The sequence below is a fragment of the Dermacentor albipictus genome, chromosome 2 (assembly GCF_038994185.2).
Source record: "Dermacentor albipictus isolate Rhodes 1998 colony chromosome 2, USDA_Dalb.pri_finalv2, whole genome shotgun sequence".
Classification (NCBI taxonomy): Eukaryota; Metazoa; Arthropoda; class Arachnida; order Ixodida; family Ixodidae; genus Dermacentor; species Dermacentor albipictus.
The window spans coordinates 141124591-141151700 of NC_091822.1; the positions used below are offsets into that span (position 1 = coordinate 141124591).

At 46.6% G+C, this 27110-nt stretch overlaps 1 protein-coding gene across 1 annotated transcript in view; it reads right to left on the bottom strand.

Moving 5' to 3' along the window:
- Positions 1–13207: 13207 nt before the first annotated feature.
- The window catches only part of LOC139056118 (calpain-A-like), a 39635-nt gene continuing 25732 nt past the window's right edge, over positions 13208–27110 (bottom strand). Inside the window, exons 12-19 of the mRNA XM_070534012.1 lie at positions 22649–22691; positions 20454–20625; positions 19170–19228; positions 18638–18706; positions 17033–17111; positions 14653–14766; positions 13448–13506; positions 13208–13346 (exon numbers count right to left, since the gene is read on the bottom strand). Of these exons, the coding sequence (XP_070390113.1) occupies positions 13320–13346; positions 13448–13506; positions 14653–14766; positions 17033–17111; positions 18638–18706; positions 19170–19228; positions 20454–20625; positions 22649–22691 (622 nt within the window). The 3' untranslated portion in view covers positions 13208–13319. The remainder of the gene's footprint in view (positions 13347–13447; positions 13507–14652; positions 14767–17032; positions 17112–18637; positions 18707–19169; positions 19229–20453; positions 20626–22648; positions 22692–27110) is intronic.

A 27110-nucleotide genomic window follows, 5' to 3' on the forward strand; every position in this document is an offset into this window, starting at 1 on the left:
TTTCGCCCCACTTTTCTCCCTTGCGCGCGCGAGACTGACCCGCCATCATCGGCTCACACTCACACGCTTCCACTTACACATGCCGTATAGCGCGCGGCGACGATGTTGTGGCCCTTATATCTTATACGGAACATCACGACGACGACGACGATGGTAGAAGTGCGCCTGCAGTGTCCATAATATTGCTATCGCAATAAAAGGCCAGAAACCGTGCAGGGTCCACTCCTGAAGACCCATTGCACAGATTGGCTCTAAGAGGGAATGTCGTGGGGCGGCATCATAGGAGGCTGGCTTGCCGAGGCTAGCTGCTTGGCATCATGCTCCCTGCCAGGCACGTACCCAGGGGGGTGCCCGGGGGGGCCCGGCCCCCCCCCCCCCCCTCCCGACGCTGGCAGATGCCCGGAACCATATACACGTAATATGGGTTAGATAAGGTGGGAAATAAAATTATGTGAAAGAGCGTCCATCATGAAACCCTGCAATAACCCTTAAACCCCTAAGCAAGTTGACTGTCGCCAGTTACCTCGTCTGTTTTTCCTCAATTGTATAGCACTTTTCGTGCAAAATTGGAAACCGGAAACAAAAATCGCAAGGAGTTGAGAAATTAAGCGATCCACTAAGGGAGAGAGCCAACGCAACAACCAAACTGCAAGCAAAAGCGAATAATAAAGATGTTAACCGTTGTTTATGAGAATATTTATGGACCAACATCTTTTTATTTAAAAAGGAAGTAGAGAAAACGCCGCCGGAAGTGGAGAATAATTACTTGCTTTGAATGACGCTTCTACAGTTATTGGTCGAACCGCATCACGTAGCCACTTCTCTGCTGTGCTTATGTGGGTGTTTTTCTAACCTTTCTCGGTGAGCGCAGTACGTCTAGAATCGCAGAGTCCTGCGCTCTACGCGGTTGTATGGGAATGGCGGCCGCACAGCGTTACGCAATTCGCGGAGCTGTCAAAACTGATCCACTAGGCGAAAATAACTGATATTAGAAACTATAACACGTGAAAGACTGAGGAAGCCGTAAAAAAATGAACGCAGCCTGAAATCAGTAAAAAAGAAACCTGGCATAGGACAAACCATGATGTATGCACTAAAAGATAAGAGGGATAATATCATAAGCAATCTCGAGGATACAGTAAAAGCAGCGGAAAAATTCTAAGCTGACCTGTATGCGGTACCCAGAGGAGTCACGATACCTCACTTAGAAACAGTAATGAACAGGATGCAGAAACTCTCCCATAACTAGCGATGAGGTCAGAAGGGCGCTGCAAGACATGAAACGATGAAGAGCGGGAGAAGAAAGTGGAATAACAGTCCATTTAATCAAAGATGGAGGAGAAATAATGCTTAGAAAACTGGCGGCTCTTTATACGAAGTGTATATCGACTGAAAGGGTCCCAGAAAACTGGAAGAATGCAGACATTATACTAATCCACAAAAAAGGAGACGTTAAAGAATTGAAAAATTATAGGACCATTAGCTTGCTCCCAGTATTATATAAGATATTTACCAAAATAATCTCCAATAGAATAAGGGCAACACTGGATTTTGTCAACCAAGGGAACAGGCTGGCTTCAGGAAGAGATACCTTACAATGGATCACATCTATGTCATCAATCAGGTTATCGCGAAATCTGCACAGTACAATAAGCCTCTCTATGTGGCTTATATAGATTACGAAAATGCATTTGATTCAGTAGAGATACCAGCAGTCTAGAGGCACTACGTAATCAAGGACTACAGAAGGCTTACGTAAAAAGCTTGAAAAATATTGCTACATGCGTGTGGTATTTGTTTGTTTGAACGAGGTGCGTGGGCGCCATCACTCCAGAAAAGAGGAGGAAGAACGAACTGGGCTCGCGCTGTGAATATAACCGGTCAGCGCTGCAACCGTTGTTGTAAATATAATCTGTAAATAGTTTCTCGTATTACTGGCTCGTCCTTCGCGTAAGAATATATACAGAGGTTCTACAGCTACCTTAATTCTACACAAGAAAAGCAGGGAGATACCTATAGGGAAATGGGTCAGACAGGGAGACACAATTTCTCCAAAGCTATTCACTGCGTGCTTAGAAGAAGTCAAGCTATTAAACTGGGAAGGCTTAGGAGTAAAGATCGACGGCAAATAGCTCAGCAACCTTCGGTTTGCCGATGACATTGTTCTATTCAACAACAATGCAGACGAGTTACAACAAATGATTGGAGACCTTAACAGAGAGAGTGTAAGAGGGTTGAATATTAATATGCAGAAGATGACGATAATGATAAATAGCCGGGCAAAGGAACAAGAGATCAGGATCGCCAGTCGGCCACTAGAGACTGTGAAGGAGTACGTTTACCTAGGTCAATTAATCACAGGGAACCCTGATCATGAGAAGGAAATTCACAGAAGAATAAAAATAGGTTGGATCGCATACGGCAGACATTGCCAGCTCCTGACTGGAAGCTTACCATTATTATTGAAAAGTAAGGTGTGCAATCAGTGCATTTTGCCAGTGCTGACATATGAGGCAGAGACTTTAGAATGAGTTAAGGACCGCGCAAAGAGCGATCGAACGAAGATTGCTAGGCATAACGTTAAGAGAGAGAAAGAGAGCGGTTTGGATCGGAGAGCGAACGGGTATAGACGATATTCTAATTGACATCAAGAGGACAAAATGTAGCTGGGCAGGTCATGTAATGCGCCGGTTAGGTAACCGTTAGATAATTAGGGTTACAGAATGGGTACCAAGAGAAGGAAAACGCAATCGAGGACGACAAAACACTAAGTGGAGCGATGAAATTAGGAAATTCGCGGGCGCTAGTTGGAATCGGTTGGCGCCGGACAGGGGTAAATGGAGATCGCAGGGAGAGGCCTTCGTCCTGCAGTGGACATAAAACATGATGATGATGATGATGATGATGATGATGATGATGGATGTGGTGCCCCCTCCCGAAAAAAAATCCTGGGTACGTGCCTGAAACACGAACATTCGCCGCCTTGTATCGCCGGCGGACCGAGTGTTTAAAAACTGCTGTTGTGCAGGTGCTCAACACACTTCTCTTGAGCAGTCTTGTTGGACTGACACTCTCTCTGAAGCAGTCATGTTAGACTGATGCACGTTTCTCAAGCAGTCATGTTAGACTGATTTAAATACTGTAAATAAACCCATATTCCTCGTTCTCGATGAGAAGCAGTTCTTCCCTTCATCAACGTCCTCAGCGTGAATAAGTTGGACGACGGCATGGGCCAGCTACCTTCGAATTAATGCCGAACTCCAATCTTGACAACGGACCACGAGCGATGGGATTGAGCCCCCAATCCTGACAGCATGCGCCAAGCCGGCGGCGGCGGCGGTTAGCGCACGCGGCGGCGCAGGAGCTCGGTGTGTTGAGTTACGTGATGTGTTGCCAAGGCTACGAGGCAGCTGCGGTCAAATGAAGGTCAAATTGATGGCGACGGCGAAACACAGCTCGTAGAGCTTAGTTTGAAAAGTTATTATCGGAGAAGCAATCGCGTTCGGTGCCTCGATGCCGCGCGCGCACATCGACGAACTTTCGCGCGCTGCGCACTTCCGCGTGCGCCTACTAGATGGCGAGAGCTTCGCGTTGACCTCTGATGCAATGATACATGCGGAGAACCAGGGTGTGCAGTAGTCGCTGGCTGCGCTGGCACCATTTGCACCAAAAGATTCGGTCTCGTGTAAGGGCCGCACCTCATAAAAATTGTGAAAACTAAGCGCGGCCCTCACGGGAGTCTAAACGGTTAACTAGATAAATTCTGACAGCGTCGAACTTACTCGCTTCTGGCAACAACGCAGCCCATAGCGCGCCTTGTTTGACCTCGATCCCAAGAGAGAAAGGGATTGCTTGCACGGTATGCACTATATACTCGGAAGTGCCCGGATGCTCCGTGCTTTGCAGCGATCCTTCCCCCACTTTCAGGGGGAACTCGCAGTTATGGCGCAGAGCCGCGTAATTTCGTGCTCGATCTTTTTTTATGCACTCGTGTGATGTATCCAGTATCATAATGCGGCCCCCGCCGCGAATTTAGCTCTGTTCTTATGTGTGTTCAGGTTTTTTTAGGTGTTGTGTTTCGCTTTAGGTTTATCCATTTATGACTATAGTCAGCTAAAGGTGGTATTCGACGCACGTCCGCGCTAGAGAGAGTTCTTGCCAGCACAATTCAAAACATTAGACTTGAAACCTACCACGCATGTGATCTGAGTGACCTTTCTGTACTTCAACGTTATGAATCGCCTTTTCCACATTTAACCTTACAACGTCGCCGCATTCTACCTCGCATTCACCTCACAATATCCACTCTCCCTCCCCTCAGCCTTACCTATCTTCTTGAAGGCGATCCTCACCTCACGAATGCTTCGCTTTACGTATAGATGTCAACTAAGGTAGAGTCATGCCCGTTTTTTTATTACTGGGAAAGAAAATGCAGAAAAAGAACCATGGCAACTGCTGAAATTTTTTCTTGCATTAGTATGACGCAAGTGCGCGAAATAAAATGAACATTCTGACGTCATGCTCACGTAACCAGCGCTGCGATTTGGATACTCTATTCAAATGCATTATGTTGTCCCCTTTTTTCTCAGCTCACAATCATTTTATTACGATATTAATTATAGGGACACTCCGCGCAAATTTTCGTAGCCGCCGTGCTGTTCCGTATAAAGTCCAAGTGCGATAAGATACTATCACGCTCCGGGTTCCGTATGCTGTGGGGGCGGGGTAAAGAGCGCAAGTCGAGAAGGATGTTGGCTTGATGCGCGCCCAGTGTCGGAGGTCACGTGATCAAGCGCGTGCTAAAGGGGGTGGGAGGGACAGCTAAGCACACCTCTCCTCTTGTCTGGCTATGACTACGTATGGCCCGGTTAAGCACATACGCCGCCTGCATGCCCTATCTTGGATGTAATCTGCGGTTGGCGCAAAGAGTGGGCGAGCCGAGGTCGCGGGTGGTTTCACGTGCTCTGTCTTCGAGCACGTCTAGTGGCGGATGTCGCGTAATCTCAAGTTTCGGAAATGCATTGAAACGAGAGGAGCACGAAACATTCTCTCCCCTTTGCCCTTGGTCTTCATCACGCCAGCATTGTGACAGTGAATGTTCGCATTCAACGAGTGATATCTGTTCGTGCTTGCCTGTGCACGTGTGACACCATGCTTGCTGCTTTAATTAGCAAGCGAATGTTTATTTCAATTTATATTGGCGATAAAACATTAATCTTAAGATAACTTGTTTTAGGGTTTGTTTGTTGATACTTAATGAAGCCATCGTAGCGCTAATAAAACAGACACAAGAAAGACAAGATCGGACACCACGGACCCACGTGCCCTATTTGGGTAACCTGCGGGGGGTGCAAAGACTAAGGCCGAGCCGGTATGGTCAGTGGCTTCATTCGCACTAAGTTCCCGCGCGTAATCTGAAGGTCGCGTAGTCTCAAGTTTCCCAGGTGCGGCGAAACGAGAGGCATTTACTACGGCGCTGCTGGCATCTTCACGGCAGCGTTGTGACAAGTGTTCATGGTCATGGAGTGAGATCTCTTGATGTTTGCCTGTGCGCGCGTGGTACCATGCATTTAACCTAATTAGTCAGCGAATGTTTACTGCAATTTATGGCGCTGACAAAACTAGTACCCTTACTTCGCGTAGTTCTCTAATACGTTGCTATCGTTATCAGTCCTTCGCCTTTCGAGTAAAACTGACGCTTTTTTTAACACGTGTTTGACAGCCTCATAAATGGAAGTGTCACATGCGTGGTTCCAAATGAATTTGGGGAATTCAGCTTGCCTGTATCTGAAGTCGAAATTGAATTTTCAGATTGGGATCTAGCTATCTTGTGCTCAATTGCCGGCTCAACCAGTGGCACATAATTATGTTCGCTCTGCTCTGCTTTGATAACTGTTAAAGAATTGACTGCAGATTATGTTTTCCCAGGCAGGGATTAGTGAAATCGGTCAGATAAGAAGAAAGATGATAATTATTCGCACGCACAATCCAGCAGAGGACGCATAAAACTTTGAAGGCGCTGCGTGTAAAAATATCTGCTGAACATCCGCCGGCGTCTTCGACGTACTTTGCCGCCGTAGCCATCAGCACGTGGCAGAGCACGCTTTACAAAAATCAAAACGCCACTATTCAAGTAAGTGGTACATATTGAGCGACAAGGCAGCACACAAGATAGGGCGGGAAAGATACTTGATAGTCCTTTCACGTAATTCGTACCATAGTCAAGTGTTCGACGAAAAGTAGTCTGGCGAGGAAACATACTGGTGCCAAAAAACGTGCACTAGCCAAGAATAAAAGAAAAATTGCCGTTTGCTTTTAGAATCTTTTTACTATCAATCAACTAGACGCACGATAAACAGGACGCTGGGTAATCTTCCCGGGATATACACCCGCATGCTGCGCCACCTCAACCGTAAATAGCCGCGCGCCCATGCTTATATCCTCATTGTGATCAAGGGACCCGTACGGTGCCCGGAAAGTCTGTTCTTTATTTATTTTTTATTCTTGGCGAGTGCACGTTTTTTGGCACCAGGAGCGCTATAACGTAAAACTATTCCAAACTTTTCTATTCCAATTCTGCTTTCAGGCCTCCACGATTGGTCAAAAACTTTTTTCGACCACCCCCACTTCACCTGTCTGTCACGCGGCGTCACGAAAACCGCGATACCTCCCCATCTGAGACGATGTGTACACACTGATTATGCATGATTTGACAGAAAAAAGAAAAACAGTTATTTCTGATTCGACCCCTTTTCGCCATTAGCCCTCGGATATTGGTAAAAAGTTTTCGGGCTGCACCCATTCCACGTGCCTGTCACGCGACGGCACAAAACAGCAAGTACTCACCGCGTCAAAGTGACGTGTACGCGATAAAGATGCATTAATATGCCAAACAAAACTGAATTTTCTTCGGAATAGCCGCAGGCTGCCCCGTTCCGAAAGTAATAGAAGATGGCTGCCGCCGATCGCTCAGACGCTGGCTACTCGCACCTGCCGGAGAGCATGGGTGTATTTGCGTATAATAAGACTTCTTGCGTGGCCGTGTAACGTTTTCGAGCACTTTCGGCACGTTTACCCGCTCATTCTGCCAACTCTTCTTTGCTGAGGGTCCGTTTTAGCGTCATTCTTGAGCTTCCGTTGCATGCCGCCGCAATTTTCGACCAGCCACCGCAAGCTAAGTAAGGGAAAGCCGACCAATGGTCGACGCCGGCACCACCCTCTTCATCCGGTAATCGACTTTCAGTGCAGTGGCTCGGCCCCATCGAATCCCTCTCCACTTGAGCGTTCTCCTCGCCTCTTGTCAGCCAATTAGATACGACAAGGCGCTCAGTGTAGACAATGTTATTCGTTCTTCAAGCAAACAAAAGTGACCTCCTATGAACGAGGAGAGCGTTTGATTGGTCTGTTCATACAACCCTGCGGGTGACCGCCCGGTACTTGCGTTGGTGGTTACGCAAATTTGACGTCAGGAGATTGGAATTGAAACATATTGTAATTGTTTTACGTTATAGGGCCCCAGTAATTCGTACCAATGCATCCGCGAAAACTCGCCTAGCCACCAAATATACTAATCGAGTAATACTCGTGAGTCGTAATACTACCCTTTAAAGCGGTGCTCTCTCTCTCTCTCCCCTCCGAGTTTCGCGTGCCATCTGTTGTTCGTACGGTATATAGCGTGTCGTCCCACGCAGAGTGTGCATATATCACGCAATTCCGACTGGTAACGTAGCACCAGTGGGCACCTCTTTGTTCTTTGTAATCAAACAAGGATGACGACGTAAAATTTGTACGTGTATAGTCGCCTCGTAGCCATCTCTAAAACAAAGACCTCTTAATGAAATCGCACCCGACATTGAATGGATTCTTTGATTTCCTTGGAGCTCTCATATTTAGGCTACCATAATTTGGGACTGTTATGTGCGGTGCCTATTCTTGGCCACTGGATATGAACTGGATATGTGCCTATTCGTGGCCAGTATTCCAGAATGACAAAGAAAAGGTATAAAATGCTTAAATCAATTTAGATATGTGTAGAACTTCTGTGTGCATACGTATCTCCTTATAATTATTCCCGCGACGAGCAACCTACATCGCTGTGTCGACATGCCATAGTGTGCGCCAGCCTGATTTGCTGTTTGAATTTCGGCAAAGCTTGTGAACAGTGTTGTGCATACACAGAAATAGTCCGTTAGATAACAAGTTGCATAGACAGAAAATAAACTCAATTGTAGGCATTGTACTTACTTGGGTAGCATTTATTCAGCCGCTTCACTAAAGCTCCCTTCGCGCAGATTTCATGTGCGTTCTATCTGCATATTTTAACTATAGGTCCGTAACATGGCGACGTTTCGCGTTTAAAACATGGCGATCGGTGAATTTCCTTTCGCTGAAAGGTTAAGGGATCTGATACGTCGACCACCATTGGGAAATCGCAGTGCACGTGATAGCGGTGTGTCAACATGCTTGTCATTGGGAAGCATTTTTTGCTTCATTCCAGACACATCGCTGATTATAGGTCCCCGTTTCGCGCAGTTTCGTGTCTCTTCAATAAAAAGACATATGCGGCCGATAGTGTGATCGAATCTCTCTTCTAGCACAGCAGCCCGATGCTGTCAGATTGGGCTTAGATTTATTTTATTTTATTTATTGCATTAGGTCACGATCAGACGTAGTGGAGTGAAGTGCCCAATTGGTGCATTTGGTCGGATTTATTCGACCGGAGCCCTGGTTTTGTCAGAGTCACCACTGTCAGTTTAACCTATATACAAGAAACGGTTGCCGTATACTCAGAGTCAATTGAATCAAGGTCTTGGGCATGATCGTTGAGTCAGGGGGTACAAATGGCAAGACTATATATATATATGCAAGCTAATTGCTAAGACTGAAAGTGCTGTTCGTTTAGTTCGGAGGGTATCAAATCGGCATCATGGACTGAAGGAGGATAACCTCATTCGACTAATGCATGCTATCGTTCTGTGCCACTTTAGATATGTGGCAGCCATGCATCGATGGAAATGAGCAGAGCGGGATAAATTGAATGCACAGCTTATTAATATTACTAAGCGGGTTCTCGGGTTACCCGTATACACTTGTACAGAGCGCTTAATGCAGCTTGGCATTCATAACACTCTTGAAGAGATTGCAGAGGCCCAGGAGCGCGCACGGCTAACTCACAACAACGAAAGCAGGGAGATCCATCTTGCAGGAACTCGGATATCACCCCGATAGAGTAGCGGAGGAGTTCTCTGACGTTCCTCCGTCGATTCGTGAGAACATTACGGTCGCGCCAATACCTAGGAACATGCACCCCGATCATAATCGCGGTAGAAGGAAGGCAAGGGCGGCCAACCTCCTTAGGCAAATACACAGTGATCAGCGACAGGTCGGCTTTGTGGATGCCGCTTCTTGTTAGGGGAGTCGGGTGGTCACGATCGTCACTGTTGATGGTCGGCAAGGAATCACCAATGCTGCCTCGGTTCGGACGAGGGACTCCGAAATAGCTGAACAAATGGCTATTGCACTAGCCCTGCTGGATAGCTCACGGGATGTCATCTATAGTGATTCAAGATCTGCAGTCAGAGCATTTGAAAAAGGCACCGTTTCCAAACAGACCCTAAGACTTATTGGAGGCAAGGCAATCCCGCACCACTTCATTCATTGGTTTCCCGCACATCAGGGTCGGATAAAGGTGCACCTCCCAACCTCAACGAGTCGGCTCACGGGGCTGCACGTGAACTTGCCCACCGCGTTACCCTCGACCAATCGGAAGCTGACTTCCCAGAGAACAGGGACACGCCCTCCACCTACAACGAGATTACTAAACACTACTATCTCAGCCGTAGAGCCTACTTTATTCCTCATCCGCGCCTCAATATAGCTCAAGCATTAACGCTCCGTCTACTACAAACGAATGACTATCCCAATGCGTCCCTTTTACATAAAATCTACCCAGATACTTACACCAATGCTACCTGCCCCGATTGTGGAGAAATAGCCACGTTAGACCACATGCTCTGGCGGCATGCCCGGTCACGCTCTATCATCGCTAACAGCTCGGCCAGATGGGAGGCGGTTCTCCGCAGCCCTCTTCTGGCTGACCAACTCTGGGCTGTCCTGCAGGCCCACGATGCGGCCGAGAGGCTCGGCCTTCCGGTTCCCACGTGGGAGCGGCCCGCTTCGTGAAGACTCACGATCTGCAGGACTTCATTAAAGTTCTACCATACCATACCATGCCACTGTCAGTTCCGAGACGTACAACCTGACGACATCAACTGCTGCGAAACTTGCAGCTCTTCGCTCTGCACCTCGTTTCGTCAGCCAAGAACAACATCGAATATCGTTTGTAACGAGCAACTAGAAGGCAGTGCTGACGTATTTAATATAATGACAGCGGCGCTGACCACAGAAACAACTGGTGTTCGAGGTAAAAGTTCTCTTATTCATTTCTCGACAAAGGGAACCACGCCACATTTCAAAGGCTTCGATTTCACTGCAGTGTCATTGATAACGGGATCATGGATTGCGCTGCTCGATCTGCTCTTACGGAACATTGGAGTCGATACCGTTGTCACGGTCAGATGCAGTTATAGATTACATCACCTGCTTGTGTGATACATCGTGTTCTCAGCGTAGAACATCCGAAGTTATAAAAAATTATAATAGCAATAAAGATGCAGACAAATTTTTACACCTTACTCAAACGGGTCAGATATCGAGGTCATCTTAAAAATACAAGCACTTTCATTTTTTTTTCTTTCTCAGGGGAGGCTCAGCGCTCACGAGCCAATATATTGTAGTTATGTTAGCGCTGAAAATCTGCGAGTCGTTTTACGGTTTTCGAACCTGCTGGTGAACAAATGTTTTGTCGTGTCATCGCGTTCTGTGCAGAGGTAATCAGTGGTTACAGATGTGAAACCTTAAGTTTCGGAGCGTGGCCATTATTTCGTTGTCTGCGCAAAGTATCACAAATTTTGAGCGGAACGTCGCGAAATCGCAACATCGGAACGCATACGTTTTTGCTGCCACGATGCAGGAACATTTATTCCTTGTAGAATTTAGTTCATTCAGAAGTTAATTCTAGAATATTGCAATGAGCTGTTCGATTGAACAGCTCATTGAACGTACTATGAGCTCTTATTGGACAGCAAAAATCCAGAAAGCTCACAACCATGACGTCGCGCTCAGTTGGTTTGCAGTTAGTATACTTTCTAAGGGCGCACCACACACACACACACACACACACACACACACACACACACACACACACACACACACACACACACACACACACACACACACACACACACACACACACACACACACACACACACACACACACACACACACACACACACACACACACACACACACACACACGCACACGCACGCACGCACGCACACACGCACACACACACACACACACACACACACACACACACACACACACACACACACACACACACACACACGCACGCACGCACGCACGCACGCACGCACTCCTTTCTCCTTTCGTGCACTTAGTTGTTCTTTACCACTTGGTTTTGTAACATCCTGGGCGACGTTGAAGATATCCAAGTAAATAAATAAATAAATATATTCGTAGCACTTTCATCAAGGGCATGTAACTGCGCATTCGTTTACAAAAGAAGCGATAGAGTTTTCAATTTCTAGTTTACCTTGACCGTTTGTTTTTCAAAATGCCCCTACATCTTCATTCTCTTTTCTAGCCGTTTACGACATTGTGTGCAACCACGAGGCTCAGCCAGTTGATTTAAGCCTAAACGGGGTCAGCCGATGATTCATATTGAAAGCTGAATTGCGGCCGCACTAATAATATGCGCCTTTTCGCGCCTTGCTTGGCCTGTACCACGTACTGCCAGCGGTGCGCGTCGTCGCACAGTTATCACCACTGTTAAGAGCGGCCCGCTGAGGTGCAAGTTTTGCCAGCCAGGTGCGAGAGCGGCGTCGACTTTTCCTGGAAAGCCACCGCAACCCTCTAGCCACACGGCGTCACTAAGTCTACTGTGGGCAGAGAACAATACGCCGCTTCCTCGACTCGCTTCCTCGCTTCCGTGGCAGGAGCCGAGATGAGTTCGACGAACCAGGCTTTGTGACGCAACAAGTCACCGCCGACCCGGTCTGCTGTGAGCAAGGGAGTTCCCGAGGTAACGTAGTTGGAGGCCCCGTCCCACGCACCGTTCCTGACGTAAGCCTCGAGTTCTGCAAAGACCGTCTGACCTCGGTTGGGGACCGTGAACCTGCGCGGGAATGCGTGTATGTAAGCCCTCCAAAAAGAGGCGGCTCGTCTACGATGACTGGTCGAACGGTTCTCTCACCTAGGGATCGAGGGACGACCGAGTGTTTATAAACCGCTGTTGTGCGGCTGCTCAGGGAACTTTCTCTCGCAGTCATGCTAGACTGATGAACTGCAAGGTCCTTATGTAGATACTGTAAATAAACCGATATTCCTCGTTCTCGATGAGAAGCAGTCCTTCCCTTCAGCAACGTCCTCAGCGTGGATAAATTGGACTACGGCATGGGCTAGCTACTATCTAATTCATGCCCGACTCCGATCCTGACAACTGGTTACGAACGGTGGGATTGACCTCCCAATCCTATCACCACGTCGCATCTGCAGACCACGGCGAACAAGTTACGCCGACCACGAGCTGCGTCCGACATGATAAGAATGGAGATAAAATTCTCCTTCAGTGTCTCTCTTTTGCCACCGCGTGCTCGTTTTAAGTTGCGGACAGTTTCGCGGCGGGGCTAAGGCATAATCATTCTAAGCGTTGTTGCTACACGCAATACAATTTTCAATTCAATTGAATTTATTATTTGTAAGCTGCTCTTTATTTCCCTGCGTATACAGTGACATTTCCTACGTTACATTCTGTAGCGATACCGTGTTACATTCACTCTTATTGGTCGGAGTAACTTTATTTGCACATCACAACCGCAGTGAGTGAATGAACTAGACTCCTGTATGTGTAAAGGGTACCTCAGTTTTAAGGCAAACAAAATAACGCGACAGAGATTGATTGACTGATTGATTGATTGATAACTGAGGGCTGTCTGATAGGCGTCATTGCGAAGTCTGCCAGCAGGCGCTGTTGTGGTTAAATTGTTCTCAGAGATGGTGCCTGAGAAGTTGCTGTTCCACCCTCGCATTCGCACCATTCCGCGCAACAGCAGACAGACCCACGCCGAAAGTAAAAGCCTTTTATTTGAAGACGATATGAATGCAGCACCTTCGAGCGAGAAAGCGACAGTTGCATTTCCGACACTCGCTTCTGAGTTGAACACACCGGAGGGGATACTCAGCAGTACATCGTGTATCTAAGCCACTGAAAGAAAAAGAAGGACGAATAGTTATTAAATGAACACGTCATTCCTTGGACGCTGCGGTTGTTGACTTCGCATTAGGCGTGATAAGGGCGCAACTCACCTCGTTTCGACTAACGGTCACAGCGTTCTCGTTTTCTGGGTCCCAGGTGTCGTAAATGTCTGAAAGAAGACAGGAGGTTGGTATGCGTCACTTGCTGTACCTACATCACACACATGCACACACACACAAAAAGACTGACCATGAGTTGGATAAATGTCATACGAAACATAGTACGACTGGCCGTCAATTGATCTCTGACTTTGTAAAGACAATGTCTTCCTTATCTAGTAACCCCTCCCTCCCCCCCCCCCCCCCAACTCACACGCTTTATTTTGTGTGTGTTTTGTATCTGGTATACGTGTTTCCAGCCTTATTCTCGGGCCGATTCGGAGGAAAGTGCAATCTAAAAATGCGAGTATATCCCAAATACAATTCAGTTAAAAAATATGGGCCTTTTTCATAGGTTTGTTCAGTCTAAAAATTTTAATTCTGACTCTCCTTTTACGTCTCTCACATGAAGTGTGACTGGAAAAAGTGCCGTGGGCAATGAAACTGCCCCATTCTTGCCCTCAACTCGTTTATGGAAGACATTGTCGTTGATTGACTTCAACAAGAAATTGGATTGCCTTCCAGCCTTTTTCTTTAATTATGGCTCTTATCACTTAACGCGTCTCTCTCGAAGACGGTTCACCAAACATTGCCGTTATATACCAAGCACTTATACTTTAAGGTGTAATTTAGCTGTTAGCTCGTTAGCCGGTTAAAAAGATGCCGACAGAGCCAATGGCGAAAAGAGAAGACGAAGGGCAACATTGTTACAGATAACCAGTTCCGTTCTCTTTCTATTTTTCAACGTTACACCTTTCGTTTTACATTCTATAGCCGCGTTTACATGAATACGACAACTGGCGCATCGTATCACATCGCATCAACTTTATAGCGCACCGAATCCCTGTAAGGGGGGCTAATGCGCTAGGAAAGCGTGTCAGATGAATGCGCTAGAAAATGTGATGCGCTGCTGTCGCATTCTGTCGCATTCACGTAAACGCGGCTTACTGCTCCTTGCCACATGGCCCATATACATAGCAGCCGGAAATGCTGCTATGTATCTGTGCACATAACAGCATTTTAGGGAAGCCGCACGTCATCTATGGAGAAAATGTGAGGGCTGAACCCTTTCAGAACCGGCGTCAATTTCAAGGCCTGCTAAAGCTATAACGCCAAACCGAAAGCGTAAAAGCGCTGCCCTGTTAGGTCACACCCACCGATCATGCACATGAGCTTGACGGCGCAGCCGATGAAATCTTCCAAGCTTATCTTGCGATCGTGGCCGTAACGCAGGACGAGGGCCTTCAGCACGTGTTGATTGACGACGTAGCCTACAGAGAAAAAAAAAATACATTGCGAATTATTATCGCAGTTCAACTAACCTTGTAGGAAATATTATTCTCTAACCATTGTGATTAGCTATTTTTGATAAATAACGACGCATGCACAACTCAGCCTGATAATGCACAAATCGCCTATTGTTTAAAATAGATTTCCATTGTTCCGGAAGGGGTCAGGCTGCTCCGAGTTCTGGAATAACGCGGCCTCGTAACGTCGCCTTCGACGAGTTAGACTCACTCTGACACCACGAAACGTGTATCTCGCAGTACACTGAACAAGAGCTAACGACTATGCCTTATCACTGCTGATTGTAAGCTGGTCAAATTCAAGTGCTAGAGACAGCTTTTGTTTATGGGCGCCACCATATTGCGTACGCAGTGGTAGCATTTATGGGCAGTCGGTATGCAAGCTTGGGCGTGCGCTCCGTGTTGTAGGCCATGATATACACTCGGCGGCAGTTTCTCCTGTTTTTTTTTTTCTTGCTCGTGTGGTCTATTTAGCAGGACGTGGCGTCTTCTACGAGGTAAACCGTTCTGTGAGACGTACTGAAGTGATTTAAGTTGGCTTGGTTGGAGTTTCTGATGCTGTTGAGGCGGACGGATCACTCAGCGCAATGTTTGCCCGTGTATTTGAGCCTGCAATCAGCCTCGGAGATCGGTACAGTGCATTTCTGAAAAGTTATTTCGCGAATGTGACCTTATACTGCAGTATTCTCAGTGTAATCGAAAGCTGCGGTTTAGCAGCAACGAGTAGTTACAAAACATATGACGATGCAGCAGCGTGGGTACTGCTGCGGAATAAGTTGTGCTGTTTACTCTGACAAGTATTCAAACTGTTAGCTGTAGATATATTGCGCGGCTACCCTGTTGGCAGGACGATGTTTACACCCACGAATAAAATGGTGTTGATTAATAATAACGTGCATACCGATACGTTAATCACACATGTCGAGCGGTCGAGCGGCTGGTCGCAGACTGCCCGAGCATCCGAGGCAGTGGTAGATGTTGCACATGGTCCAAGCACGCAGCATGACCATGCGAGGCCTAATTGCCGTATTAGCCAGTGCTTTCCTTTTTTATTTTTTTTCGCTATAGCAGAGAATGAAAACCCTTTTTTTTTCCTCTTTTCTTTTTCAGTCTTGTTCGTCCCGTCTTCAACGACGCACTCACCCGTTTTATGGAAACAATGTCCTCACGAGTAGACGTCGGATTTTTTTTTATGCGATCCCCTTTGGATATTACGCCTTACAGGACAAAAAAGGCAATGTCGAAGCAGAAAGCTTATACGTATCACACTGGCTCACCAGCTATACTGATCGTTGTGTTGGGCAAGCCCATCGGCCTTATACAGGAGGTTTATGTAGACATGGTATAGTAATTTCAAGTCTACTTAGCATTCTTAAAACGCGTCATAACGAAACCGGCGGCTAACTCAAATGTTAGATGTTTCGGGGTTGCATTGGGTTGGCCGTATACGGGCACTCTTATGGTATAGTTCCCACGACAAAGGATCAAACACTAGCTGATATTTCCCAGTTCACGCTGGCAATTCACACACGCCGGTTCTCTTTGTTGAGCGGAAACAAATCGAGCCAAAATAGTTGGCCACAACGCATACGCACACCGCGGCCGATGAGGCGCGTCGCATAGTTGCGCATCCAATAGAAATTTCCACAGACTGCCGCTACTGCTGCACCAAAAGTCTGCCATAAGTGTTTGTTTAACGACCTCGTGTGAACTGACATCACGTAAATTTCACGGAGATCGAGCTAAGGCATCTCCGAATCGTTCCGCAACGCGAATGCAACACATTCAAGCAGCGCCGCCATGACTCGCACAAGCCAGAGAGGAGGAAAGGGTCGCCGCGCGCCCTTTCTTCCTCGCCCGCTGAACAGGTTTATATATCCAAGCGTGACGTTAGCGTCGACTTCTCAAACAACAACAAGAACAACAAAGCGGAGGGGAGGGGAGGGGGAAGGGCAAACAAATGTTATGAATTCGGTTATCCAACCATTTTCACGAGTGCCAGAACTTAATCTCGGACTATAGTGTATGTTGCCGCATGCCTTATCACCATCTGCTCTGCGATCTGGTTGACAATATTTTACCTATAAAAACATCAATGGAGCTTTATTGATACGAAGACTGCCGCTAGTTTCTGCTTACAGACGATATATGCTTGCACAGACTTTTTCAGCAAGCTCAGAAATGGTCGCGGAAAATGCGAGACTGTTTGAAATCGAGCCCCTGAGCTCACCTGCGGATCGAAGAGCGTTCCTTAATTCGTACGTGCTGAGATATCCAGTGAAATCCTTGTCGTAAGATTCAAAGGCCTCCTGAAAAAAGAATATAAAGTTATAGTTCGACATCATTATAAGCATAATTTATGTCCAGTGCAGGGCCACTCTAAGAGATATCTCAAGCTACCAGTGTCTTACACCAGTGGATTCCATTCTATGCTTGCAGATTTTCTAGTTTTATCACACCAACTAATCCTCTGGCGTCATCGACTGTTTTACCCTTTCTCTACAACCAATTAGGTTATTATAACAGACCGTGGGTCATCTGCTCTGCGCATCACCTGGCCTATCCAGACCCATTTCCTCCTCTTAATCTCAGCTAATCGAATATCCGATAGACCGGCCAGATAACTGATACCACCGTGTTCTCGTCTATGTCGTTTTTTTTTCGTTTTTTTCTTTCTTTTTTATTTGTACAGCACAGCTCTTACCTCCTTATTCAGAAATGCAACTTAACTTGAAGCTCATGCTTGAATTGATATAAATGACGCCTGGTGATAACGCGCCCAAGACGCTCATTGCGTTTCGTTTAGTGCGTTGACGACAGGCGTTGTTTAAATCAAGTCAAGCGTGGGCTTCAAATTAAGATGTATTTCTGAATACGCGGGTTAGGCGCCCGTTCCCGCGGCGAGCGTCGGCTTCGTCCCTCGGCAAACTCGTAACCGAGTGAACGAGCACAACAAAAGGAAGAGAGTGAACGCGAAGCGCGGATGAAAGACGACGATAGTGAAGAGAGCGAGAGGAGGAAAGCGGGGGAGAAGGTTATGACGAAAGAGTGAGAAGAACAGCGTAGTGTCGAGCAGGACGGGCTCTTCGGCGACGACGACATTCACGAGATGACGCCAGAATAGCGTGCGTCGTCTTTATGGAAACAAAGCACTGCATGAGCAGTGGGTCCGTCTGCAGCGGCTGCTGTGGATCGCGCTCACACCTCACGATTAGCCAGGCAGTCGCACCACACTTTGCTCCGTATGCACCGTGCCACGGAAGACAGGTTGTCAGCCAATACATAGCGAGATGAAAACACGTTCTATATAGCTGCGCTCAAATTTCGCATTATGGAGTATCGTCGGGGATTTTTTTCCATCGCTGGTTGTACACTGCTTTTCTTTTGCGAGCTTGTTTACCTTACAAGATTTCAAGCTTCAAGATGCGTGTTTATAATTTTCGTGCCACGCTTCTCGTCTCCGAGGCCACGCACCGGCACGTCATGTATTTCGGAGGCCATACGCATGCTTTGTGGTGGCGGTGCTAGATGGCGCCGAGTGTTCTTAGGGAAACAAGAAAGAGGAGTCTTGCTGCAGTACACGCCTCATGTATAACCCGTTTCGACGGTGGCAATAACTTTTGCCGCTATATCGGGTCAATGCTAAACGCGTTACCGTCAACAGTCACCGTGATATGGGTTCTCCCGCAATGTTCTGCCGCACTGGTCAAAATGTGTTCGGACTTCAATACTTTAGTCACATATTGCAAGATTTATGCTGGCTAACGACTTTACTGAGTGCCATCAGATATAGCTATTGCTGTTATTTTTCAGCAGCAAGTTCAAAATTACTTGCCTTCCACTGTTTGATGTGTTTGTGAAGCACAGCAAACTCTTCCAGTGTTAACGTCCCGGTGTAGTCGTCCTGGCACAAAAATGTCAAGGGCGACACGAATGGTATCCAGTGATGAAAATGTGCCATTTACATCAGGGAGCTAGCAACGTTTCCAGCAAAGATTGTCCCTCCGAGAATAGCAGTAATTTGTTTTCTGTGCGTTTTCTCTGTAGCGAGGAGTAGTGGGCTCCATTAAAATGCGCCCAAGCTACGTTTAGAAACATGCCATACGAAAATAATTTCCGTTTGAATTATTCCAAAAATGTGCCAGCAGTGATTGTTCATGAAACTTAATGGTAATTAATTATCCGTTTCATAAAAGTTACATACGACATGCGCAACCAAGGATTCCTGTGGCTTGCGGATACACTTCGTGAATTCAAGAAATGAATAAGTGCCCACAATGGCTGATATATATATCTGGAACGCTAAAGCAGTTTGCAAACCGCAGGTTCTTTTCTTTTTATCTTTTTTTTTTACATTGAAAGGATACATCGATGAGGGCCACCATGCTTCGGCATATGTCCAATGAGAAATCCAGAGGACCACCATCTGAAATACGAAAGAAAGAAAGTACGTTACTGAAAGCATGCCCAAGTGTAAGGAGTTGGTCGAAAAAAAAAAGTAAGACAGTACCTGGCATTGAACGAAAGGTTGCCGGTGTATTTTTTTTTATCTGTCAACCTTAGGTTATGTTGTCAGGCAACAGCTTCGAGCACGTTTCTGCGTATTTGCTCCTTCGCTATGTCGTGCTCATTCCGCTTAAATGAGGTGAAGCTAAACAATTCTTACTGAAATGTCGTTTCTTACTGACCCTATGCTACCCAGTAAAAGCCATCGGAAATCTACCGCAAAAGAAGAGTTTGTTGTCTGTGTGCGTGTCTTCTCTCGCACAATAAATATTACAGTGGATGACCCAATTTCTGTTGGATGAATAAAGAATGGTCACTTATGTTTTTTCCTACACATTCGTTTTGTCTTATGAGGGCCTTAAGCCATTTTCGTGAATGCTACAATAACTTCACGTTATGGTTTACAAAGGAGGCTGTGAAGCTTTCCCTTCAGTGATGCAACAAAGTATAGATTCATTCATTGATTCTACGACTGCTTGATCGGTCAGTTGACATTGGAATTGTTGGCGGCAAGCATATTGATCGCATATAGTAAGGCAACAAAGTCGAGGAAGTACAGCTAGATGACGCCATCGTGCGCGCCGTGGCAACAATGAGGCTGTCACATTAAGAAACTTTCGCTCGCGTGTCCTATCACTTCGTTTTGCCGCGAAATAAAAGAAAGCATTATTTCAAATTGGTTCAGTGTACACGAACTCTCTCTTTGCATTAAGAGAAACGCGTCATACATATTATTACGATATCATCGAGCGATGCTCAAGGGACGAGCCGCCGCGAGAGCGACGACGAATATTTTGTTTAATTTGCGTCAAAATTGATTTGTGAATTTATGATAAGTTGGATGGAGAAAGTGTTGAAAATAGGCGGCCTTCTGTTTTTGGCGAGCTGTTGTTGCTCGCTCTTATCATTCTTGCACGATAATTTCGACGGGCCGGGTATGCAAAGAGCGAAGGCGATTTTATATGGTAGAAAATGACGGACAAGGTTGTTTTCAGTCTTTAAAAGGTAAATATCAAGTTCCTGTCACTGCCCTTCACAAATGGGCTGCCAAGTTTCAGCACAGAACTGTAACGGCCTTCAATTAATGTCTTCCGTTAGCGCATGCCTAAGCTACGCGAGTGACGGGGCGGTAATTCTTAACGTACCCCGCTCGGACACGTTCTTGAGCAAAGTTTTGAGTGTGCTGCAGCAGACGGTGCCGTCCTCGGAGGCCACTTCGTTGAAGGCGTCCTTCAGGCTTTGGTCGATTTCCTCTTCGCTATCGTCGCCACCGTATTCGCCGTCTTTCGCGTCGCCGTCCTTTTCGTCACCGTTGACCTGCGGCGAACAAGCAAGACATTCTAGCTGATAGCGTATACGGAGAGAGGATTCCGGTTGACCCAAAGCTCTCAGCTCACTACGGTTACCCGGGTACAGTCCTAAGGTAGGGTGTACTTTGGCCTTTCGCTGGCGTCGGCTCGAATTGCTTTGTGGACGTCAAATAACAGCGCGTACGCTGCACGTTCGGCCCTTGTTCTTTACGCGCTGTTAGTGGACGATCGTGAATAACCAACTAGCCCAAATGTCGTCTCCAGTGCTTTATAAAACACTTCGTTTCTTTGTTTTATTTTCGTTGGTTTTTTCTTTTTTTTCTTTCTTTGTTTACACACTGGGGCTGCTCGACGCGCTGTGAACGTTGTCGAACGCTTCACTACCTCACAATCTACTTTTCCTTCTGCTCACTTTTCTACCCTTTCTCAAACCTTCTTCAATCAGAATCAACCCCAATCAGAAGTTCAACAACAACAACAAAAAAGCGAAATAAGAAACACACACAAAAAAACACGAATTCGCTAAGCAAGGAAGGGCGATGCAGCGCTGTTTTAGTGTATTCGTTTCTTAATTCTTCTTTTTCTATTTTATTTTGCGAATGAATCCTCCGACCTTCCCAGCTCGCTGTAGGACAACAATTTTGTTTAATGTTTCCATTCTAGCGTCGTTCAATTTCTTTCTGTCACTTGCGTTATAGCTCCCCCAGTTCTTGCTTTATTTTTTTTTCAGGCCCGTACAACCAATATCATTGCAGAAAAAGCTCCAGGCTGCCTCGGAAAACGTAACGCTAACTTTTTATGCATTCTATTTTGCTTGCGTCAAGGTGTTGGCGTTTTAACGTGGTATCTGTTAGACGAAGCTAGGATCGGAGGAAGCACGCCTTACAATGATGCTTCAGCTTCCTCTTGTATCTGTGACTACGCATAAAGTCTTATTCGCAGGTTAGCTGAATGCGAATATGCGCACCTACACCAAGCAAAAAAAGGCACCAGATCGCTCTGTCTGCGCCAGGCTCAGCAAAAAGCTCGCCATCTTATCAACTCATCGCTGCACCTGCTTGAAGCGACTGTAAAATTAAGGCACCCACAAACAGTGGCGTAGCAACAGGGGGGGCCGGGGGGCCGTGGGCCCCGGGTGCACGGGGCCAGTAGGGGGGGGGGGGGGTGTCATATACGTCTGAAGACACCCGAAAATTGTCGATATCCTCGCCTCCCTCGACTACACCCGGGGAGGGGGGGGGGGTTGACAGAAGAGCTAAGGGCCCCGGGTGCCAGACGACCTAGCTACGCCACTGCCCACAAATTCCTCCTGACCCCGTTCTTGTAGGTTCTTAGACAATGCCTTTAACTGAAGAAAGAAAAGAAAGTAGTGCGATCATGGGAAATAAGAAGTCGTAGCACCGAATGGTCACATGAATCCTACTGAACCAATTGCCATATAAAAAACTGTCATTTACCTTTGCATTCGTTCGAGGACTTAAGGGGCCATTTAGTTTTGCATTGACCAGACGACTTAAAGACCTGAGAATTCTTTCAACGTTATTTTTTTTTATTCGTTAATTTCTTTTTTGTTCGGCATTGTTTCCTCTTCAAGTGCTGTTTTTCTTTGGGCCTTCTGTGCTGTTATCGTAACGGAAATCTAGTTGCATTATGGTGCAAGTGCATTCTTAATTTGTTTGTAAATATCAGACATAAAAAAAAACATTTTGAGTGCGTAACACGCTGCAAACAAGCAGGAGCAAAAGGCTGAAATAGCGACGACGCGGTGCGGCGTTTTTCTCGTCTTTTGTTTCCCTTCATTTTCGCTGTGTTCCACGTTCAAAATGAGCGCTAACCAACTCGCCCACCTCGCCATCTTTCTTCATTATGAAAAGCACTCCGAACTCACTGTTATCATCGAGTCTGAGTGGACAATATTTCACATATGCCAAACTTTGTACGCACTCCAGCCAACGTTGCATCTTCCTATGACTACACCAGTTTCCTGCGGTCGCGTTAATGCGGACGTTCAATGCCACATACATACTGACCTCGTCAGGCTTTGTGATGATGGCAGGCGTTTCATCGTGCTCTCTGAAAGAGAACATATCGTTCACACGGTTTAACACTGTACACTGTTTATCGCAACAAGGAAGTGTTAGTAAAACACGATGTACACTCTCTGTCAAAAGCATGCGGGCTACATTGCGCGCGACCGTCAGGCTGTGACTACAGGCTGTTTAAGGAAGTTTCTGCTGCATGCCACAAGCTCGAACACCCGTTTTTACCTCCTTCCGAAAATTCATAAAATTCCATCCGCTGAACTATACACTGCTATTATCCCAGGCCGTCCGATAGTATGAAACAACAACACCCCGACAGAGAGCATCTCCACATCCTTAACCACTACCTTGGTGACTTGCCAAAAGCACTTCCGTCATTTGTACAAGATACGCCCCACCTGCTGAGAATTATAGAAGACATTAATACTAAAGGCACACTAGCCCACAACACAATTCTCGCAACACTAGACGCCACGGCGCTGTACACCAACATTCCAATCCCTGATGGTTTATCTTCGATAAAACAAATGCTGTCTAAACACAATGCACAACACTCTACTGAAGTCTACCTGTCTCTCCTTGAATTAGTTCTAACACATAACTACTTCGAATTTGATGAGAGTTACTACCTACAGATACATGGTACAAGCATGGGTACGCCTTTTGCACCAACCTACGCTAACATATTTATGGGGATTACAGAAACAGATTTCCTATCGCGCTGCACCACCAAGCCCCACACATACCTACGATACATAGACGACATACTCATAATCTGGGGACATGGTCAAGACAGTCCAGATAAATATGTAGCCTTTCTAAATTCTGTTCACCCAACAATAAAATTCACATCAGAATCCTCAACTGAGCGCATAAACTTTCTGAACACAACAATATACATTGACAATGGTGAACTAAAGACAACGCTGTATAAGAAACCTTTCGACAAACAACAGTACCTAGAATATGCCAGCCACCATCCCAGACATTGCAAACAAGGCATCTTTAAAGGCCAAGCCACACGACTACGTCGCATTTGCGTTGAAAACCAAGACTACATAGATAGACTCGATCACCTTAAAGGAACGCTATCGAACAGGAACCACCCAAACAGTGACCTTCAAACAGCCTACATCGCTGCAACCAAACTTGATCGAGCCGAGGTCCTCAAGCCCCGCCCGAGGATCACAAGAACAACAACGCCTCTTCTTACTACTAAATTCTCAAACGCACTCCCAAACGTGAATAACATCCTAAGTAAATACTACCCAATTCTCACCAGCAACCAGAAACTTAAGAAGATTTTTCCCGACCCTCCCAGAGTAGCCTACAGACGCAACACTAACTTTAAAGATGTTCGTGTGCACACCAAACTACAGAAAAAGAGGAAGTTGGGAACCAATCCCTGTGGCCGCCCCAGGTGCTCTACATGCAAACACATTCAATCTACTACTACAGTAAAAAGTACAGCGTCGAATTACACACACAAGGTAATTTCGACTTTCACCTGCACATCAAGCAACGTAGTCTACTGTCTAGAATGCGCCGCTTGTAGGAAACAATGCATATGTGAGACTGGACAACAAATTAATACGAGACTCAATGGTCACCGCGCGGACACAAAACACAATTTACCCAAAGCAGTAGGCAGCCACTTTAATGAACATGGTCATATGTTTGACAAAGCAAGGCTGTGTATACTACAAACAAATGTCCGTTCCCCTCGCGAAAGGAAGTATACGGAATCATACCTCATACACAAGTTTAATTGCCTACACCCGACAGGAATTAATTTGGCACGCGGCAACTTAGAATTTTTAAAAGCTGTAACTTAAATCTGAAACTCTCATATCATCAACCCATGCACAAAACCAATTGGTTGGCTGGTGGCCAATTGAAGTTGGCCACCAGCCAACTTTAATTCTTAACCTCACCTACTCTTCCATTTCGAAAAAAAATTTTTCCTGCCTACTACTCAATTTAATGTACTCTTTCAGGTTTTTACGTCTATACCAACTGTACGATCCCCTTCTTCCATGTACAGTTGCCCCCGCCCGCTTCTGCGCGCGTCACCTTCCTCTTTGTTATTCCGGTTTCGGCCCCCCTCTCCCTTCCCTTCCCCCCTTTTTTTAATCTATTTTTTTTTCTTGAAACCCCCTCGACAACACATTCCGAAGTCAACATGCCTTTTTCGGCGCCTCAACCCAGAGTATCGCCATTTCTGGATGCTGCCGTAACGACACCTACGTTGAGCGCGTGGGTCAGTGCCCCTTGAAAGACCATGCCGCTGCCTTTCAGTCACCCCATACATTGCACCGCAGATTCCTCGTCGCCATCTTAACTATTTCAAAATTACTCGACGTATTGCTACTATGCTACTCAAGTCACTTTCAACTCATGTTTTTTGTGTGTCTGGGTTTTTTTTCTTTCTTTTGTCTTTTGTGTTACTCACCGTTCTAATGCCTCAAAAACTTGCCGCCAACGACTCCTCCTTAATACCTCCTAACCTTTCGCATCCCCAACACGCTTCCAAGCCCCCGTATTTCTTAAAAAATTCATTTTTCTCTTTCTTTTTCTTTCACTCTCCCCCTCTTTTTTTGTCTGTCTTGGTGCCGCCCTGGCTTCCCCCACCCCCTTTTTTCCTTTTTTCCCTTTTTTCTGCTTGTATTTCTTTTCTTTTCTCCCCGCGTGTCCACTCTCACGCTCTTGTCCCCTCGTCTTGAGAATGAAGCTCACAGACGTCGGACGACAGCGCTTGTTTCCTCTGGTAATCTCTCTCTTTAAAACCAGCCGCCAGCGACAACACCCGCACGTGACGTCACTGCACTAACCCTTTAAAACTAACACGCCGAGGATGACGAGGCCGCCTTTGACGAAGATAGGTCCTCCTATCGAAACGTTGGCCAGCCTGTCTGAGGCATCTTATCCCTGTTTACAAACTTTATACCACAGTGTGCTATTCCGTCTGTCAGTCCCTTTCTTGTTTTTGAGACTGAAAAGACACTCGTAGTCACCATCCGGAGCTCTGGAGCGTCAAAAGCGCCACGTTAACCACACCGCACATTCGAACTACATATGTGCTGGAGACCCCGAGTAGGCAGCGTACTTTTGACAAATGGTGTACTTTAAATTGTGGCTTTTGCATGAAAGCACAATTTCTTGCATCTGTGAAAAACAGTTGCACGCTTATCCCAGCTTCCTTCCCGCCTTAATGAGCACGCAGTATAAGAAAGCCGTAAGTGTATCACCCCGAATAACGAGAAAGAAACGGAAAGAATAAGCATAAAGAAAAATTGGCAACCATCCGACTTGTAACACGAAGCTACAAAAGAAACACATACTGCTTTCTCAGAAAGAAAGCTCCGCAGTTGAAGGGTTCCTCGTGACTTTCGGCTTCCCCAGAGCTGATTTGCCGGTCTACAAAATTTAAGAATGGTGTTTTCACCTTTTTATTCTTGTTTTTTTGTTCATGAGCCTTTACGGCATTGCTTCAATGACCGTTTCTCTTAAGTTTCTTTTCATTTTTTTCTTTTTTAGGCTATAGTTTATTGAGGCATTCATGGAACGGAAAGGCTGGTGTGCAAAACAAGGACAAAGGAAGAACTAGAAGGGTAAAAAAAAACGCGGGCATTTGTGTTCGTTCTTTCCAATTGCAGTACATGTGCACCTAATGCACCGTGCTGCATAGCTGCACCTTGTCACTGGAGATGCACAGATGAACGTGTTTCGGGTCACCGTGTTGTGCAAAATTGCGTAAATGTTTCTGCTCGCGCCTATGCGCCTGTTTCAACTCAAATCTTTTCTGTGCTTGTAACTGTGAAACTGACTATCTGTAGCATCTTTTGCGGGGCATTCTGATGCGAAATCATCAAATGGCCCATTGATGGAAAAAGCCGGCGTCTGTAGCAGCGAAAGGGCACCCAAATTCCCCATTGGCTGCGACGCTACGTCACGAGTGCGCCTCGATGTAACAGATCGGGCGAAACGGCTCACGTGCTGCTTTAGCGCTCCAGGCGTTGCGTGACGGGAAAGGGCATCGCCACCACGCCACGTCACCAGCACGCCACGACGGAGCAGATAGGTGACGCGACGACTTTGGGCGACAAGTGATGTCGTCGGCGAGGCAGTCGCGTGACAAGCGCTTGTGGCTGCCGCAATATCGTTCTCGGAAGCCGGCTCGATATCCGTATCTCTCTCTCTCTCTCTCACTCCCACTACGCTTAGCAGCTGCGCGTGCCTGCCGGCTGGCTTTCGTAGCCGCTGCTGCTTCCTCGGTCTCTCGTCGCGCAGGACGTCGGTGGCATACGGCGTTGGCCCCGCACACTACTGCTGCTTGCTGCCTCGGGCAGCACATACCGCTACGGTACATTAGTCGCAGTAAAAAACTCGAAGGACCCCTCAGCGGCGTTCAACTGGACATCAATACTTTCGCATTCACGACTCACAAGTG